General features: G+C 41.0%; 1 protein-coding gene across 7 annotated transcripts in view; it reads left to right on the top strand.

Annotated features, from left to right (window-relative positions):
- Positions 1–1,866: 1,866 nt before the first annotated feature.
- CREM (cAMP responsive element modulator) overlaps positions 1,867–16,796 on the top strand; it is a 41,098-nt gene continuing 26,168 nt past the window's right edge. For 2 of the 7 annotated variants that reach the window (XM_038123105.1, XM_038123096.1), the window contains exons 1-2: positions 1,867–2,048; positions 7,514–7,631. In XM_038123105.1, the coding sequence (XP_037979033.1) occupies positions 7,518–7,631 (114 nt within the window). In that variant the 5' untranslated portion in view covers positions 1,867–2,048; positions 7,514–7,517. Of the gene's footprint in view, positions 2,049–7,513; positions 7,632–14,506; positions 14,569–14,880; positions 15,028–16,796 lie in introns of those variants that run through there. The other 5 variants (XM_038123086.1, XM_038123056.1, XM_038123047.1 and 2 more) reach the window with 5 other exon arrangements.

Genomic DNA, 16,796 nt, shown 5'->3' with positions numbered 1-16,796 from the left:
ACTTATGCCTCTGACATACTTCATTATGAGAGAAGTGGTATAAATAGTAATAAATTCTTAGTTAAACATTTCAAAGCATTTATGGCTTACTTGAAAACTAATAAAAAATAACTCTCTGTCCAAATTCAGGCCCTAAGAGTTCATGGAAATTCTCAGTTTGTTTACAGGTAACTCACTCCAGTGGTTTCCTCTATTTAACACTCTCATTTGAAATTTCTTCCTGTTTGTACTAAAACTTCTACCTTCAAAAATATTTTTGAGGTGCTGCTAATATCCTAAGAGTCATTTTTGGCTTTTTGAGTGTACAAGGCAAAACTGGAATTTCTTCCAAAGGTTTCAGCAGAGTAATTCTCAGTAGTTTAACACTTGCCTGTTCATTTAATTATCTTACTAATCTAACAAATATTTTTAAATTGAGAGAACATATATTTTAATGAATGAGCATAACAACAGTGTACATAATGGGTGAGATCTTACAGCAGAATTAATTATGGGAAGAGAAACTCCTATTTAAAAACTAAGAACAGACACATAATATATATGCAACAAACAAAGGGAGGGAAACAGAACTCAAAACAGGAAGAGGGTGTTCAATATTTCAGCAAAGGAAATGTAGGATGAAAACTGAAAACTTGTACAAGCAATAGTGGCAATTGAAGATTCTGTATTTTTTCCACTAGATTGCAATTTTGATAGCTGTGTTAAGTTACTCCTGTGAAGCAAATGAAAGAACTAAATGCTTAAAGGCCAAGCCTTTGCAAATAAATATGATTCATCTGTTATGAAGTCAGAGATAAGAGTTATTTGTTTTTGTAAAAAACACAGGAAATGAATACGCAGGTTCTCTCCATGCCATGAATAAGACTGAGTGTTTGACCTGTGTGGACCCATCACCAATCCTGACACACACATCCTCCAATTCTTCAATCACAATGAGTTAGGTGAAATTAACTTAGGTTTTTCATGTTTATTTAGCACACTGAGTAGATTCTCAAAGTTGAAAAAAAAAAGAACCTAAACCATAAATATGGGTAAATACATTACGTAACTTCAGAATATATGTGCAGTGTTGTATACACATCCAATTTAAAATTTACTGCGGTATAATCCCTTGTAACACTACTTTGTAAAATACTGATCGGCAATAAGACACGATGTTCAAATACCCATAGTAACAAAGTTTATGGTTTACGCGTTTATTGCATTTTAACATTATTAACCCTGAGCCGACGGGCCCTGCGCTTCCGGCAAAGGACGCGCTCACAGCACAAACCCAACATGACTCAGGATATTTGGACGTAATCCCGTGGCAGCGAGCGGGGAAACACGCACGTCGCTCCCGCTTGTTACCTCTTGGCAACTTCTGATTTACTTAACCAAATAAATGTAAAATACTATGTCATACCATGAATGTCTGATGTAAGGAGCGTGCTTTTACTAAGCAGAATCACAAAACAACCTGCGGGCAGCACCTCGGCGGGGCGGCCTCTGGGCAGGTTTCCGTGTCCCTCAGGGCTCCGGACCCGCCCAGGGGACAACGGGGGGTTGTGCCGCGTCCCTTCCCTAGGTCAGTCCGGGGACAGCCGGAGCTGGACGCTCTGCGGAGGAGCCCAGCCAACCGCCCTTATCGGCGGGGCCCGGCCGGCACCGCCCCGCTATCGCACGCCCGGAGCGCGGCGCAGGGAGCGCGGCGGGCCCGCGGCTGCCCCGGCTGTTACCGGCCGCCCCCGCCCCCGGCAGCGCGGGGCCGCCCCGCCCGCACCGCGGCGCGTCCCGCCCCGGCCAATGGGCGGCGCCGGCGGGGGCCCCGCGGCGGCGGTTGGTCAGCGCCGCGGCCGTTGCGCCCCGCGGCCGCCCGGCACCGCCGCCCGCGTGCGGCTCCGCCTCTCGCCGCGGCCGCTGGCGCTGGGAGGCCCCGCAGACGCCATTTCCTCGGCACCCCCGCGGCGGCGCGGCTGCATCAGCGCTGACGTGAGGACGACGTGCGGCTCCGCCCGGCCCGGTCCCCCCCACCCCCTGTGACGGGGGCAGCACGTACAGGGCGGCGGGTGAGTGCGGGAGGGGGCGGGGACACGTGTGCGCGCAGCCCGACCCCCCGCGGGCCGGGAGCGGGGCAGCGCGGAGGGCAGCGGGCGGCGCGGCGGCAGGGCACGGACGGGCAGGGCAGGCGGGGGGCGCTGTGCCGCGCTTGGCTCAGCCCCGCCGCGGGAGCGCGCGGGAGGCGGCGGGGGCGCGTCCCCGTCGGCAGCCGAGAGCGCGCTGCGCTCAGGGACGGCCGCGCAGAGCCCGCTCGGCGCTGTGGGGCGGCCCCGAGGCGGCTGCGCGTCCCGGGAATTCCGGAAGGGCTCCGCGGAGCGCCGGCTCCGCTGCCGCCCGGTAGCCGCGGCGTTCGCCGGGCTCCGGCAGGCGGTGGCTCCAGCGCTTGCTCGGGACGCCGGCTCGGCTCGCCCGGCGATGCGGCTCGGAGCGGGGGCAGCGCCTGCCCGCTGCGGGCAGAGCGCCCCGGACGGCCCGTCCTGGGGTCTCCGCGGGGCTGCCCCGGCCGAGGGGAGCGGGGGTGCCCGGTGGCGTTTGCCCCTCAGTCCGTTACTCCCGGGTGTAACCTTGCCCGGAGGGGTGTCGGAACTCGGTCAGAACAAGCGGGGAGGGATCACAGTGGGCTTCGTGAGTCCCAAGTCTTGCTTGAAACTTTTGTCTGCATCCCCCACTGGAGTGATAGCATCATTTTTGGTGCTGAGTGCAATCGCGTGGTGGGTGATTCCACGGGGGCTGCTGCTTGATTGATCCCCTGGCCTACCCAGGGGCTGCTTGGGCTCCTCTGACGGCGGCCGTGTGTCCGCTCGCAGCCAGCTCTGCGCTGCATTGTCACCATGGATGGGGTGGCAGGTGCCGAGTGGCCAGGCAGCATTGCATGTGCTCAGGGTAATGGCACGTTGGGGTTTTGAGAGTTTGGGGTTTAGGGTTTAGCTGAGGTGTTCGGGGAAAAAATAGGGAAAAAAGAGTGCAGGAGACACAAGAACCTTAGTGATGAAGCTTCTGGTGATATTGAAAACTGAAAGTTTGCACTGTCAGAATCGGGTCTGTTGTACTGTTGCACATTTTACTTGACTGAATTCTGTGATCACCTTATCGGCTGATGGCCTTCATGCCACCAGGGTGGTAAAACAGTTATTACAGAGCTGATACAAAACACAATGTCTGAGACTAGTGTATTCTGAGAGTTTCCACACTCACTGTGGGGTCATCAATAAATGCAAAACAGGTGTTTGTAAATTCACATTCTTGCTTTCTAGTAACTCCCCTGTGAATAAAAGCCTTCAAAGAGATTTGGAGCAAGGGCTGAAACATTATTTTTAGTCCCTTAAGATTGATTTCTTTTGTATCAAACCACATTTGTAAGCAGTCCATGGTGTATAAAGGATGGTTGAAATAAAAAAGTTGGTTTTGAAAATGCCTCTGGGTATTTATTTAGACAGTCACACACTTCCAGATATGCAAAATGCTGTAGCAATCTGCTTTTGCAGTATAATTTCACCAATAGACATTGAATATGTTGATATGCAGACAAACAGCAGTACTGGGAGGAGTTAAAGGATTTATTGTGCTCTTTATTGCGAAAGAACGTGTCTTGCTAGGGATGCTATCCTTCATCTCTTACCTATGGGCAAAAGTATAAGGAATTCACACCTTTAGCTGTAAATTGCTTTGAATTTTCTAGGAAAAATTTTCTGTTTTCCTCTAGCTGATTCCATCTGTCAGATTTCTCCTCTCAGGAGTGGTACATCTGATTGCAGTTGAAGAAGCTTTTGATGTGCAGTGTATGCATCATCTTAATCAGTGTTTATCTGCTACTGATCACTCACTGCTGTCCATTAGTCTCAGTGACTACAGTAAACATGTACTTAAATCTATTGAAATGTTGCTAGTTTGGTAAGAGTTTAACTTCCTGCCAGATCCTGAAGATCTCTTTGCAATGTTGTAGGAAGAAGCAAGTATCTTTGCTTCATTATGGAAAACCATTTTTGTCCCGTTTTTATGTGTGTGTTGTTTATTAATTTAAATATCCAGACTAATATTTAAAATTATTGTTCAGTCTTTGCAAGTAACTAAGATAAAAAATGTAAGAGAAAGATGTATTAATAATGATTATAAGACTAAAACTTGTATATAATTAGTCATACAATGAAGAAAAACATCATGTAATTTTAAACAGGACCCAGGATCACTTACTTTAAAGTATTTGCTTAGTTTTCCTTTAAAAATAGAAAGAAGGTCATGTGAACTTTAAAGTGTGATGTGTACTGCTACTGATAAATTTTTATACAAGATTTTAAGGGCTTGGCAGAAAATTCTGTTTTTCTTCCTTGGAAACTTAATAGCAATGAATGTGTTAGAATTTGCTTGCAATGCAGACTGATTGAATGTAAGTGTGGAAACTGTTTTCTGAATTGGGTTAGTAATGGTTTCATGCCACAGTCTGTATTGCTGATGTTTTAGAAAAAGCATAGTTACAGTATTGCTCAGTATTTTTTCTTTGTATGTATTAAAAAGTTTGATGTATACATGTTGACATGATTTGTAGTACAGGAAGTAAAATCCATGTACAATTCAGGTTATAAAAGTTCTCTGAAGACAGTCACAACCTAGTCTGAAATTCAGGAGTTCCTTGGCGTGCCTGGTCTTGAGCTGTGTACAAGCCCACATGAGCTGGCACGGCTCAGTGTGACTGTGCCACCGCTGACCCTGTGGGCTCAAATGACTGCAGCTGACCTGCTGCTGCCAGCTCAGTGATCCCATGGCTGTGTCTATCAGTCCTAATCTTGTAACATGTCTGAATTGTGATACTAATGTGCTAGTTTGTCGTAAGTCATCATTCTCACTGAAGTTTTATGCCAAGATAGCTCGTTTATCTTTTAAAATTGCTCATATACTTCATTATTTTTGTTTTGGTTTGGTTTTTTTAGGCTGTGATTGGATCTTTATATTTAGATGTTGGTTTAAGTCAGTCACTATTTGGTCACAGAGGTTGTCAGAAAGAAGCAGGTTTGAGCTTACCTAAGAAAAGTATTTTGCTATGTTTCAGAGTAGTGATTGCGTTTTACGGCAGTCAAATTTTGCTCCACCCTGCTAAATATTTCAATTAAGCAATCATTTGTATTGAGAGTCAGAATATACACAATTACAGATGGAAAATCTGTGTAAATTCTGGAGTTTCCAAGTATATCATAAATCTTAATTGTGTTTGTCACTCCACTGATATGTATCATTCTTGCTGTTGTTTTTCTAATTAAAGATAAATAATAAAAAAATACAGCCCTTTCTCTGTACTGCATTTTGCAAAATATGAGGAATTACTTTGTTAGATTTTCTGCTGCACTGATGCTTTTTTTTGTAGCTTTTTGCTAACTTAGTGCAGCACTGAAAATGAAAAGGTCTTGGGGAGAAAAATCCTGATAAAGTAGTAGAAGTAAGTACATTTTTATGCTGTTCTGCAGTCAGTGAGAAATTAAGCTAAAAATCAGGAACTATTTTTTTCCAATATGAAAAATGACACTTGTTGGGTAAAATTTCTATGAAATGCATTCAGTGGGAATAAAAGTACTTGGGTTTTTTGTTGTTTGTTTTTGGTTTTTTGCAGCTTTTTTCAACAGTAGGTTTTCTGTGACAGATGGCTCTGGATACAAAAATACTTCAGGGCCTTCATAAAGTGAATTAATTCTGACTATATTCCCATCTTTACAAAGAGATTACAATGACTATGTTGCCAGTACCTAGGCATTATTTATTCTACTTTGGTCTGTGAGCTATTCCGAAGCTTATTCTTGCATGAACCACATAGACCTTTCATATTTGAGACTTTATGGGTGGCCCTAGTATACTAAGGAAGAACTTTTTTTCCCTACTTTATTTTTGTTATTCTATTGCACATATATAAAACCAGAATATTTTAATTAGGTAACATCTTCTTATAGAAAATTATGGTGAAAAGCTTGGTGAAAACGTTTTCCCCAGAGCTGTTAGACTTTGGTGAATTTCAGTAGATATTTTATTTGATTGTATCTAAACAGAAAGGTAATTAGTGGTAATTAGCAAGAGAAAAATGTAGAAAGATTTTTAGGTGTAAAATAGCTCCCTATGATTGTAATCTGAATTGATACTGGCATAGGGTATGTAACTTCTTTGACTAGAAATACTCATGTTAACCCATAAAATGTTGAATTGTTTTGGAGTTTCGCTACCATTAGCTATAATTCTATTAAATCTGGTCAGTAGAGTACCATTTGAGGCATATAAGCTAGAAATATGCTTCTCTGCATCACTTGACCGGGTATCTTTTCATATTTTCATGCCTTTAATTGGTTTTTAAAAAATCTAATAAAATTATTCTCTTCAAAGATTTTGGAATGTTCTGCAAAATAGTGCCACAAAAGGAGTTTGGTTTACATTTTATTTGATTTAATGTAGTTAACTTATAACAGTGACTAAATTCCAGAGCCTCAGATTCAGGTGGGTAGCAGTCCTTGCCTGCCTCTTGCATCTCTCAGTCTAAGTCCTGAGAAGAAACCAAAGTAACTATCAGAAATAATTGAACTTTGGCCTCTGTCAGGCTTGTCATCCCCTGGTTACAGAAACTGAACCTGGGGAGCTGAGATTTGCTGCCTCTTAAATCTCTCAACTAATATCGTGTCTTCCTTTTGAGGCTGTCGGTTGGTTGTGTAAGTAGGGTGTAGGTGGGAGCGTGCCTGCAGGGCGCCCTGCCTGCCTCTGCCTGACCCTGTCCTGTCTCTGTTCTGTTTGTAAACTGACCTGTTGCCATGGCAATGTTTGACATCACCTGTTCAATGTTGCACCTTCAGTGCAGGGTTTGGTAGGAGAGAAAGGGAGCCGAAGAGATCCAAGCTCTTGTTTTAAAACTCACACCTTCCGTTATGACTAAGTGTGCCAAGAAATATCGAAAAGGAGCTGTCAGGTAACTGCATTTTTATATAGCAGATATGTAGCAGATTTGGAAGTTTTCTCTACAAAGTTTAAACTCTCAGTTTAAATTGAGGGTCAGCAAGTTCTTAGTTTTCAATGAAATCTATCCTACTTTTAAACCTGTAAAGTGAGAATTGTTGTGGCTCCTGAGCCACGAGTAGTTTACAGACAATTCAAGTGTAGATGCCAGCAGGGAATTGGCATCTTAGAAGGCTCAAGAGGGCTGTAGCAGCCCATGAGGCTGAAGGGACCTTCTGTGGGCAGGACTGCATGGGACCCTGGCACTCTGCTTGTCCCTCCCCTGAGAACCATCTCCAGAACTGCCTTTCCCTGCAGCTTTCCAAAGTACTTGTTATAGAGCTCCTGGCTATATGAGTGAATATGCACAGGGGAATGAGGAAAGGACTTCATTTTGACAGAAACATATTTATTTTCTGTCTGCTCCAAATATAAAATAGTTTGGAATTACTCTCCCTAGCTGCCTGATATACGTCCCTGTACTGAGTTATTTAAATGTGTATGTACTTAATTTTAGACTGATGACCATGGAAATGGTTGAACAGGATGACAATGCAGTGGATTCTCTGACAGAGAGAAGTGCTGGTCACCTTCAGAATCAGCCAGGCCAGAATCAGATTTCCTCAGGATCTGAGGTAAGTTGAAATGTGGAAAGATGAGAAGAATCAATGAAGTGATATTCAGAGCTGCTATGATTTTTAAGCTATCAATTTTTATGGTATTCTCATGTTTTATAAGTCTTGGTATTAAACAGGGAAAATATAGCAAAGGTATACTGGAAAATATGCCTTCAGGAGTTAACAAAGGACTAATATAACATTAGGTCTATTAAAAGGTAGCATTTTTAGGAGCCCTTTCAGACAAGAGTATCAGTAGACAAAGGGGTTTTTCCCTTTCACTTTCACAAGGTGATTGTTACGGAGATGGGATACAGTCTTAAGGAATTGAGGTGGCTACAAAATCAAACATATCTAAACCATTTGTGTATCTTAAAGATGTGTTGTATAACAAAAATGGAAACATGAATAAAAATAGCCATGGTTGTCTCCCAGTTCCAGTTTTTGTACAGAATGTGTTTAATATAACTGCAAGTACATTTTTAATGTGTGCTTGTTTTGTTTCATCCCTGTGTATCCAATGACAGTGTCTGAACTTCTAAAAGCATACTTTACATGTTTTCTGTGGATTATTTTTGGTTGTTAATGGACAGAAGATTATCTAGTAACAATTCTAAAACATTAAAAATATGTACTGTTATATTCAGCACTTGAGAGAAATAGTGTTTCTGAGAGTACTAAGATTTATAGCTTTAGAAAAGTGTATGGACCACTAAAAAGGATCTTCAAAAGCTCTTTGTTAAATAAAATAACTGATTTTAAAAAATGTCTTACAGAATTTTTTCATCATTGGAAGTTTGAAGTTATTTGCTAAGATTTGATGCCATGTATTTATGTTAGATACTTAATCTATTGTATCTATTGTATTTATTGTATTATATGTTAGATACTTGATAAATTATAGATAGATTTTAAAACTGAAAGCAGCTGCTCTTTTTTAAGATCTTCAGACACAAAGTAGACCGCAAAAATATTTATCAACCTTTTTTTTGTTGGTTTTGATGCATGCAGCATTGGAAATATTGCTTGTTCAGTTATTTCTTTTTTGAGAATTTTATTTGGTTTGCTCTGTTGATGTCATGCCCTCATTTCTTCTTTAGTAGTTCTGTTCAATTTTTGTAGGATGATTGATGTATAAAATCTATTGGCTTGTGCAATAGTCTCTGGAGAAAACATCTGTGAATTCTGTCACTTGGGATTTTTAGAGTTGATCCATAGACCAAGGTGTCCCTAATGCTGTAGGAGAGTTTTTGAACTCCTATATTGTGCAATGTATAACACTTTTTATGTTTGTCTGCATTTAGTGCTTGAGTACTGTATGTGAAAGTTCAGCTGTATGGGGTATGGGTCTCATACCTTCCAGTTAAAATGAGTATCTCTGAAGTATTGATGGATCTCCTTCAATTAACACTGAACCAAAACTTGTACCTCAGTTTGAAGTGCAACAGTCTGGAGTGGAGTCCCTGGTTTTGGTCGGGTGGCTCAGAGATCCGTCCTGGAGCTGGCAGAGCTGCTTGGTGCAGGTGGCTGGAGCTGCTGTCCCTCTCCTGGGCTCCCAGACAAGCAGGGTTGGTGCTGCTGTCCCTCTCCCAGACAAGCAGGGTTGGTGCTGCTGTCGCTCTCCCAGACAAGCAGGGTTGGTGCTGCTGTCGCTCTCCCAGACAAGCAGGGTTGGTGCTGCTGTCCCTCTCCTGGGCTCCCAGACAAGCAGGGTTGGTGCTGCTGTCGCTCTCCTGGGCTCCAGGCCTGTGCCCATCTCCTCAGCCGCTGGCTCCCGGGCCCTGCAGCCCTCACACGCCTGCAGTGCCTTCAGGCTGCTCTGCCCCAGCATTTGTGGTAGTGAAGTTGCCCAAGCAGACCACGTACTGCTGGCAGGCCTTTTGAGACGCTCCTTTGGCTTAAGATGAGTAGGATTTTCTTAACCTGTGTTCCTACCTGGCTGGCTTGGAAGGTGAGGCGCTTTGTCATGGACAGTTGGGCCTGGGTGTTGAGGGGTAAAAGCCCGCTGGAGGCCCCTCCATGGGACATCTGACTGGTTTTGTGGTGCTCTAGATGGGAAGTTTGTGTGTTTCTGAGGAATTCATGGCTGTGCTTGTGTATTGACTATTACAGAGGAGCACAGACTTTTCTCCCTCTTTGGCCTGTGGAGGAGTACAGTTAAGAGATGTCAATTACTACAAGTGCTGAAGCATCTTGTGCCAACTTCCAATCATCCCTCCTACTAATTTTGTTGCAAATATGCAGAAGTAGTAGAAAATAATGACTTGATTCTTACTGAGAGCAAAAATGCCTGGTCACTGGAACTGAGGGCTCCTTTTCAAATATCTCCAACAGAGCAGGGAGATGGCAGCTTTGTTTATGTTTTTTTCTGACAAAATATTTGTCCAGCCTTGGTTTTTGTCAGTCAGAAGTAAAACATTTTTATGGACTTTCTTTTAATTTGTGGTTTTCTGTATATTATCAAAGAATTAATTGTAGAAGGGTCAAGCTTGGGAAGAACCTTTTAAGATTGTCTAATCTGACCTGCCTGTGCAAGCAGTGTCTGCCTGGAATGTAAATATCTCTAAAGATGGAGTCTATAGAACCTCTCTGGGCATCTGTACCAACAGGTGACTGCCCTTCCAGTAAAACAGGTGGAATTTTTATGTCCAGATGGAATGTAATGGTTTTTAATGTGCTTGATATTTAATTGAATTATGACTTTGGCCAGGGAGTGACTAGAAAAATGCCGAGAGTTACAACTACAATAGGAGGTGGCACTTTTTTTTTACTTCTTCTTTGGGGACAGCTGACTTATTTTCCTCTCCTCTATAGACTTTTTAAAGAAATACCTGGCGTTTAGTTTTAAAAGGTTGGACCAGGTGCTTCATAAGATGACAATCTTTAGGGGGCAGAGATTGTTTTGTGCTGAAGCATTTTTAATGTCTCCCCTCTTGGGAGAGAGAGGAGACAGTAAGAATGTGTGGGCTGGAGCACGGTGGTGTGATGGGATGACCTTCAATGGTAAGAAGGCTTGTATCATAGATACTGCTGTATTCTCCTGCAATATTTTGCTGCTGAAAGTAAAATTACTTTTTCTACTAAAGCAAAAATGAGTAAATTTGAAACTAGCAAAGATGAGATGCACTTTTTGTCCGTTAAATGGTTATTTTTTAAATAAAATGTCCTACTATAGAATCAGTTTATAGTTGCATTTCTTGCATCTGTCACCGTTAGCCAGTTGATTAATTGACATGGTAATGTTTTTGTGATCCAGCTACCAGAATAAATAGGTAAGAAAGTAAAATTATTGGTGGCTGTCTTTAGAAGCTGTTGAAGATGTGCCGAACACCTGTACAAAAGCTTGATGTCTTTGAGGGAAGAGTAGAGGTGTGAGATGGAAAATTGCTCAGCCTCTTTTGAGATGAACTCCATGGGTGTCTCACGTGCACAGATCATCTGTTGCTACATATAGAGCTGTACTTACAAAGAAGTTAACTTGTGTTGGAATATTCTAATAGTGTTGATGATAGTCAAACTTATATCTTCAAAGACTTAAATCTGCAATAGTATTCAAAGAGAAATTAGATGTTCCTTTTGCAGGATTTTTGGAAGCCATGCTGCATTCTCTGTTGCTCTGTGCTCAGCTACACTAAATATAACTGTAACAATGTAAGATCAATGTACTTTAGCCCTTCTCAGATTTGATAAAAACACTTTCAGTTGTGTTTTATTTTTTTCTTTAATCCTACATCTTGATGGGTTCCTCTTAGATTCACTTTTTGTTAACCTTGTCATGCTGTCTATCAGTAGGGTTGTCTGCTGACCTTGTCTGAGATACCATCTGTTGACCTCTTGATACTGGCCCTGAATTAAACATATGTCAGGATTTAAAATGTGGGAACTGCTGTCAGAGATCATAGGGAGATTTTCAAGGAGATTTTCAGAGCCTGGAGTGAGTAGCTATTGCAAGCTGGGACTGTTCAAGTTTAGCACTTTGGGAGGTTGTCCTTGTGGGCTCTTGATATCAAACAGTATTAAATCTTACTCCCTAGAGATTGAGACCTATGGGGGTTTGCTAGGCTGTTGTAAGTAAGGCTCTAAAACCAGCCTGCCAACTGCAAATGCTGGCCATTTTGCAAAGTTGATGTTAGAGGATTATGAATGTGCAGCTATGTCACCATTTTGGGCTTTCTTGAAGCATATGGTGGCACCAAATGTCTGGAGTCCAGGCTAACCTTATTTTCCTTAAAAGCAGGTGCTTGTGTTTTAGCAGTGGCTTTGGAATTGATCAAAACATCTGTCTCCAGCTTTTCCTCATAGAGGTTACTTGGTCCCCAAGTGTGGCAAGTGTCCTTTGGTCCTTTATTAGGTGAATCCAGTGTGGATTTGCCTTGACTTTTCCTTTTGCAGAGTTGCTTTTCACTTTACTTCTAGAGTCCTTGTAGTATTTAGAGTCTGCAGCAGGGGCAGAAATCAGATGGGCCTGTGTCCCGAGTTCTACATTTGGCAGTGTTGAAGGTACGAGGGGTTCAATGTGAAGGTAACCTTTCTAGTACTTAGCAGGGAAAGGTTATCTGACATTCACAGGATATCCAGGATAACCATGGACCATGTATCTTGAAGTTAGATAAATGATGGGCAGCCTCTTTCTGTGCAAGAGTGTCTGCCTCAGTAGGAAGGTAGTACCTGGTCATTCTTGCTGGCTACTTTTCTCTCCCCACATAGAAGAGGGAGCGCTTACATTTCCAAATACCTGAAATATGGGACCATTATGGGTTGCATGGTTGATATTTATTGAAGCTATTGGACGTGACTGTTGCGTGCCTAGGAGCATAGAACCCATAGAATGTGTTAAGCCTCCCCTCAGCCTCTGTGGTCCTGACTTGCTTCTGTGGATTGTTTTCAGTTGCTGTGCCAGACAGTCCTTCAAGTAGTGATGTTAAAGGTAGCATTGCTCATCATTGATGTCAGAAAGAAATTTCTTTGCCAAGTCTGTTCCAGTCAGGATTTACGCATGATAGCACAAAAATCTTGTAGTATTTCAGTTGACCCAGGAATATTCAGCTTGAAAACTGTAAAGGGAAATCAGAATCAAAATTCTAATAATAATAATTTCCAATCTCTGTCAAACAGATGCAGAATATGAACCTTGAAAATTTTCTAATACTACTATGTCCTTTTCCCTTAGCACTTAAACACCTTCATTTAATCTCTTACCTGAATTAATGGGAACAAAACAATTTCTCCTTTAAGCTTTAGTCCAGAAGAGTATTAGCTGAATGAAGTTTTCTTCATTTTTTTTTTCCCCTATGAGGTTATACTGAATAAGGAGCTTTAAAATGAATGTAGTTTCTTAATCTCAAGTACTGGATTATTTCCTGATTATGTGTGACGGACCCATTGTGTACCAAAAAGAAACTTTTAAACTGTTCACCTTTTACTGTTGTACTCAGAAAGTTCTTCCTGACCCACTGAGTATTGTATCAAATGGCAATTCTCACAAAGAGAGCAGTAAATGGAAAGGTTTGGTAAAATTGCCTTTATAATGTTTTGAAAAGTTACCATGCTGTGTAAACATTTAGACTGCTCTGTGATCACTGCTTGAAGCTTAGGTTTAGAATGTAAGCTTTGCCACAAAACAGATCATACTTTTCAGATCTTTGAGACTTTTTGGAGCTTAATCTCAAATATCTATTTCTGATAGATTTCTCACAATATTAATATTTGTTGAATATGTTGGGAAGAAGGTTTGTATGTCCTATTTCCCTGTTCATGCCATTTAAGGAATGATTTAAGGAACTCATTTCAGGGTTAAAAATGCCCTCGATTGTTCTGTTTTCTGAAAAGTGGTTCAGTTTCCTACGACTGTGAACAATTGCATGGTGAATGTTGACCAGAAACATTATTTCTTCAAGGTAATTTGAACCAACATCAGGACTATTTGATAGCAGTGCATCTTAATAGTAGTTAAAATTTTTCACTTCGTTCAAGAAGGGGATTATTTCCTAGACAAGCAATATCTTATAGATCAGGAATGAAAACTGCTTTTATATTTGGATTAAAAAAAAATACCTCAGTGTAAATATGTAAAAATTACGAAAGTTTCTTTAACTGTTTTTTTAAAATATTCAGCATTCTTCATGTTTTTCTTCTTACTCTCATCTCATTTTATGTTTACTGCTCATACCAGATACCTTTGGAGCTGTGAACAAAGCTAGGAAGGGAATAATAACAGAGTTTTATATTTGAGTCTGATTTTATTGTTGAATGTGCATAATATAGAAATAAGACTTTTCAATGCAGTTTAATTGAAAAACAGCATTTCTTTTTTTGATATGGTTTATGTTTGTCATTGTCTTCTTTTTCCGAGTTTAGAGATGTTTCATGACATAAATTGAGACCAATCATTGTGTTTTCCCTTTGCATCACTGCTTGTTTCTGTTAATAGATTTAACAGTAACAGCAGAAATACTGAAATATTTCTTAGCCCATAGATGTTAAGCTGTTTCTCAACCCATTAGTCCTCAGCACTGAGGGTTGAGAGTCACAGGCTGGGGAAAGCTGTTCTATGGCTGTGCTAGGCTTAGAGAAGATTCAGCTGTTCTTTATTTTTGTTGTTGTTTGTAGCAGTGATACACTCCAGCTCTCTTTTTCTTGATATGTATAATTATATATATAACAGGAATCCATTAAACCAAATCAGTTTACAAATCCTTGTAAGGCTTTATTTAACAGGGTGTTTTTTTGCTGTCTGAAGACTTCTCATGTCTCTTGAGACATCCATCTGAAAAGCATAACTTGTTACCTAATAAGCAAAGCAAAACTAAAGCAGTTCTAAATTTTTTTTCTTCCTAAGAACATTCTGCCCTTTATGTCGTTGCAGTGACATTCCACCCCAGTGGATTTTGTTACCTGGATTTTGTTACATTTGTGGAGGTTCCTCCTAACCTTCATGCTGGCAACAGTAGATCTGGTGTGTGATGGCTGAAGGTTGGGGTTTTTTTTTTTTGATTGAAAGGAAAATACAAAGTCTCTGGAGGGAAAAAAACCTAAATAATTGCAGGTTGTTAGGGTACAGTTTTAAGCTATCCAGACCATTTGGAAAGATACATGCCTTTGGTACTTTTACTAGTTAAATAATTTATTTTTGTGTATGATAATTATATACATCTGAGTTTTTTTAAATGTGGCAACAAAATTAGTCTGTTTTAGCTATCACTGCTTAAAAGCATTTGCTGAAGTCTTAAGGCATCTTACTTAAACATGATGATTGTAATTTTTGCAGGTTTCTGTAGCTGCTTCCAGTGCTGGAAGAGGATCTCCAGCTGTAACTCTAGTGCAGTTGCCTTCTGGTCAAACTGTTCATGTCCAGGGTGTCATTCAAGCCACACAGCCCTCAGTCATTCAGTCACCACACATGCAAGCTGTTCAGGTTAGCTTTTTTATTGTTACATTTTCATGAATATTTGGTACCTCATAATTCTTTTCCCAACCCATCTTCAGTTTCTCTTCATTCCAACCAGTGCTGCAAGATTTACTCAGATGGCACAGGAAGCAGCAGGGGGAAAGGTGGCAAACATCCAACCAGGAGCAGCTCTACAAGCATTGTGTAGCAATTCCTTAATGCTTCCTGTTTATCTTATAAGAAATTGTCCTGGCACTTGTGTCTGAACTTACGCAATAGCAAATTTGTGTCATAACACTGCCTTTCTTCAGTGTATCCTGCAGTGTTTAATTTTTGTTAAATTCTATGAACGTAATGTTTCTAATGAGACTATGAACTCATAAATTTTGAAGTATCTCCTATTTTATTATTGGAAGGGGCCTGGGCATAGTAGGAGTAAGCATATTGTATCAAGCGGTTCCTTGTTTGTAGCCCCTATCAGACCCTCTTAGAGCATCTTGTATTGCTTTTTGTGGATGTGGATACAAAAATACAGGCAGCCTCAAAACACACATTCATGTGGCAGATGTTCATGTGTTTAAAGTTGCTGGAACTAGAAAACAGAGATTGGTGCAGAACGTGTAAGACTTTTCAGAGTTTTTAAAAAATAGAAAAGGCAAGGTAGAATGAATTTGCAGTGTTTTGAAAGTTTCTTGGCCTCCCATTGGTGGTTTTTTTGTAGCTGGGAAGGCCTCTGCTCTAGTTTTATTAAAATCTGTTTGGGAAATGTCAGCTGAGTGCTTTTTGCAGATGCAATTGCTATTTCTGGTAAGAAAGGTGATACACCTCTCCCTGTTAGAAGGGAAGGGTTTTTCCTGTGGCCATTGCAGCAGGTTAAGGAAAAGCCATGTATTATCGGTCTTGAGAAGCCATCTTTAATATTAGAGGCTTCTTAATAACTTTCCAGTATAATAAACAAAAAGACATATATAAGTAGGATTTATAATCGAGAAAAATAAAAAAAAAAACATGATCAGGTAATGAATATTTTTTTGTTGAGCAGTAGGTGTAGATGATGGGACCTCAAGGTTTTGAAATCCTAGATGCCTATGGAAAGAGGTATGGTAGGTGCCAATACTTGATCAAACTTGAAGTCAGAACAGAGTATTCAAAGTAAATACTTTTTTTCATTGGAATTCTTTCTAACTGTAATTTTCCTGAGTAACCTTTATTCACTTAGCACATTAATAATTCCCAGTTTCTGTTCCTTTAGTCAGTGTAGTCAGGACATGCATGCAAAGATAGAGGATTTTTTTCAAAGCTCAGAAGAAGAAATTTCTTAGGAATCTCTTGCCAGCTGCTGCTGTGTCATCTTAGGGGAGTGGAAGTCAACTATTTGTTGTATTGAGTGAACTCTGGCTGTCCACCCTTTCCCAAAGGAATAGAAACAAGAAAGTTTTGTCCCAGTTATACGGACTAGTTAGTTTCAGGATTTTGCTTTGGTTTCATCTGGGTAAGAAAGGCCTTGAAGATGCTGTAGAAGAATCCATTACAGAGAGTGTTCAGCCCTTCTGTGATCCTTTTCAGTACACTATCCTGCCACCTGGAATTTCCTCCAGATCATTTGGCTTTACTTGCTGCCTTGTCTCTGCCAGACAGTGGGGAACTGGGGAAATTATATCAGTTTAAAAAAGAAATAAATAAGTATGCTGAAGGTTGGTGTTGAAGCTTGCATGACCTCTCCCTCAAACATCTGCCATTTTCAACTGGAAAGTGCTCAGAAGTTTTTCTGATAATGCTGTTGTTTTTTAGATGAA

The sequence above is a fragment of the Motacilla alba genome, chromosome 2 (assembly GCF_015832195.1).
Source record: "Motacilla alba alba isolate MOTALB_02 chromosome 2, Motacilla_alba_V1.0_pri, whole genome shotgun sequence".
Lineage (NCBI taxonomy): Eukaryota > Metazoa > Chordata > Aves > Passeriformes > Motacillidae > Motacilla > Motacilla alba.
The sequence above is the reverse complement of the archived record's forward strand: the minus strand, read 5'-3'. Positions and strand labels throughout refer to the sequence as shown.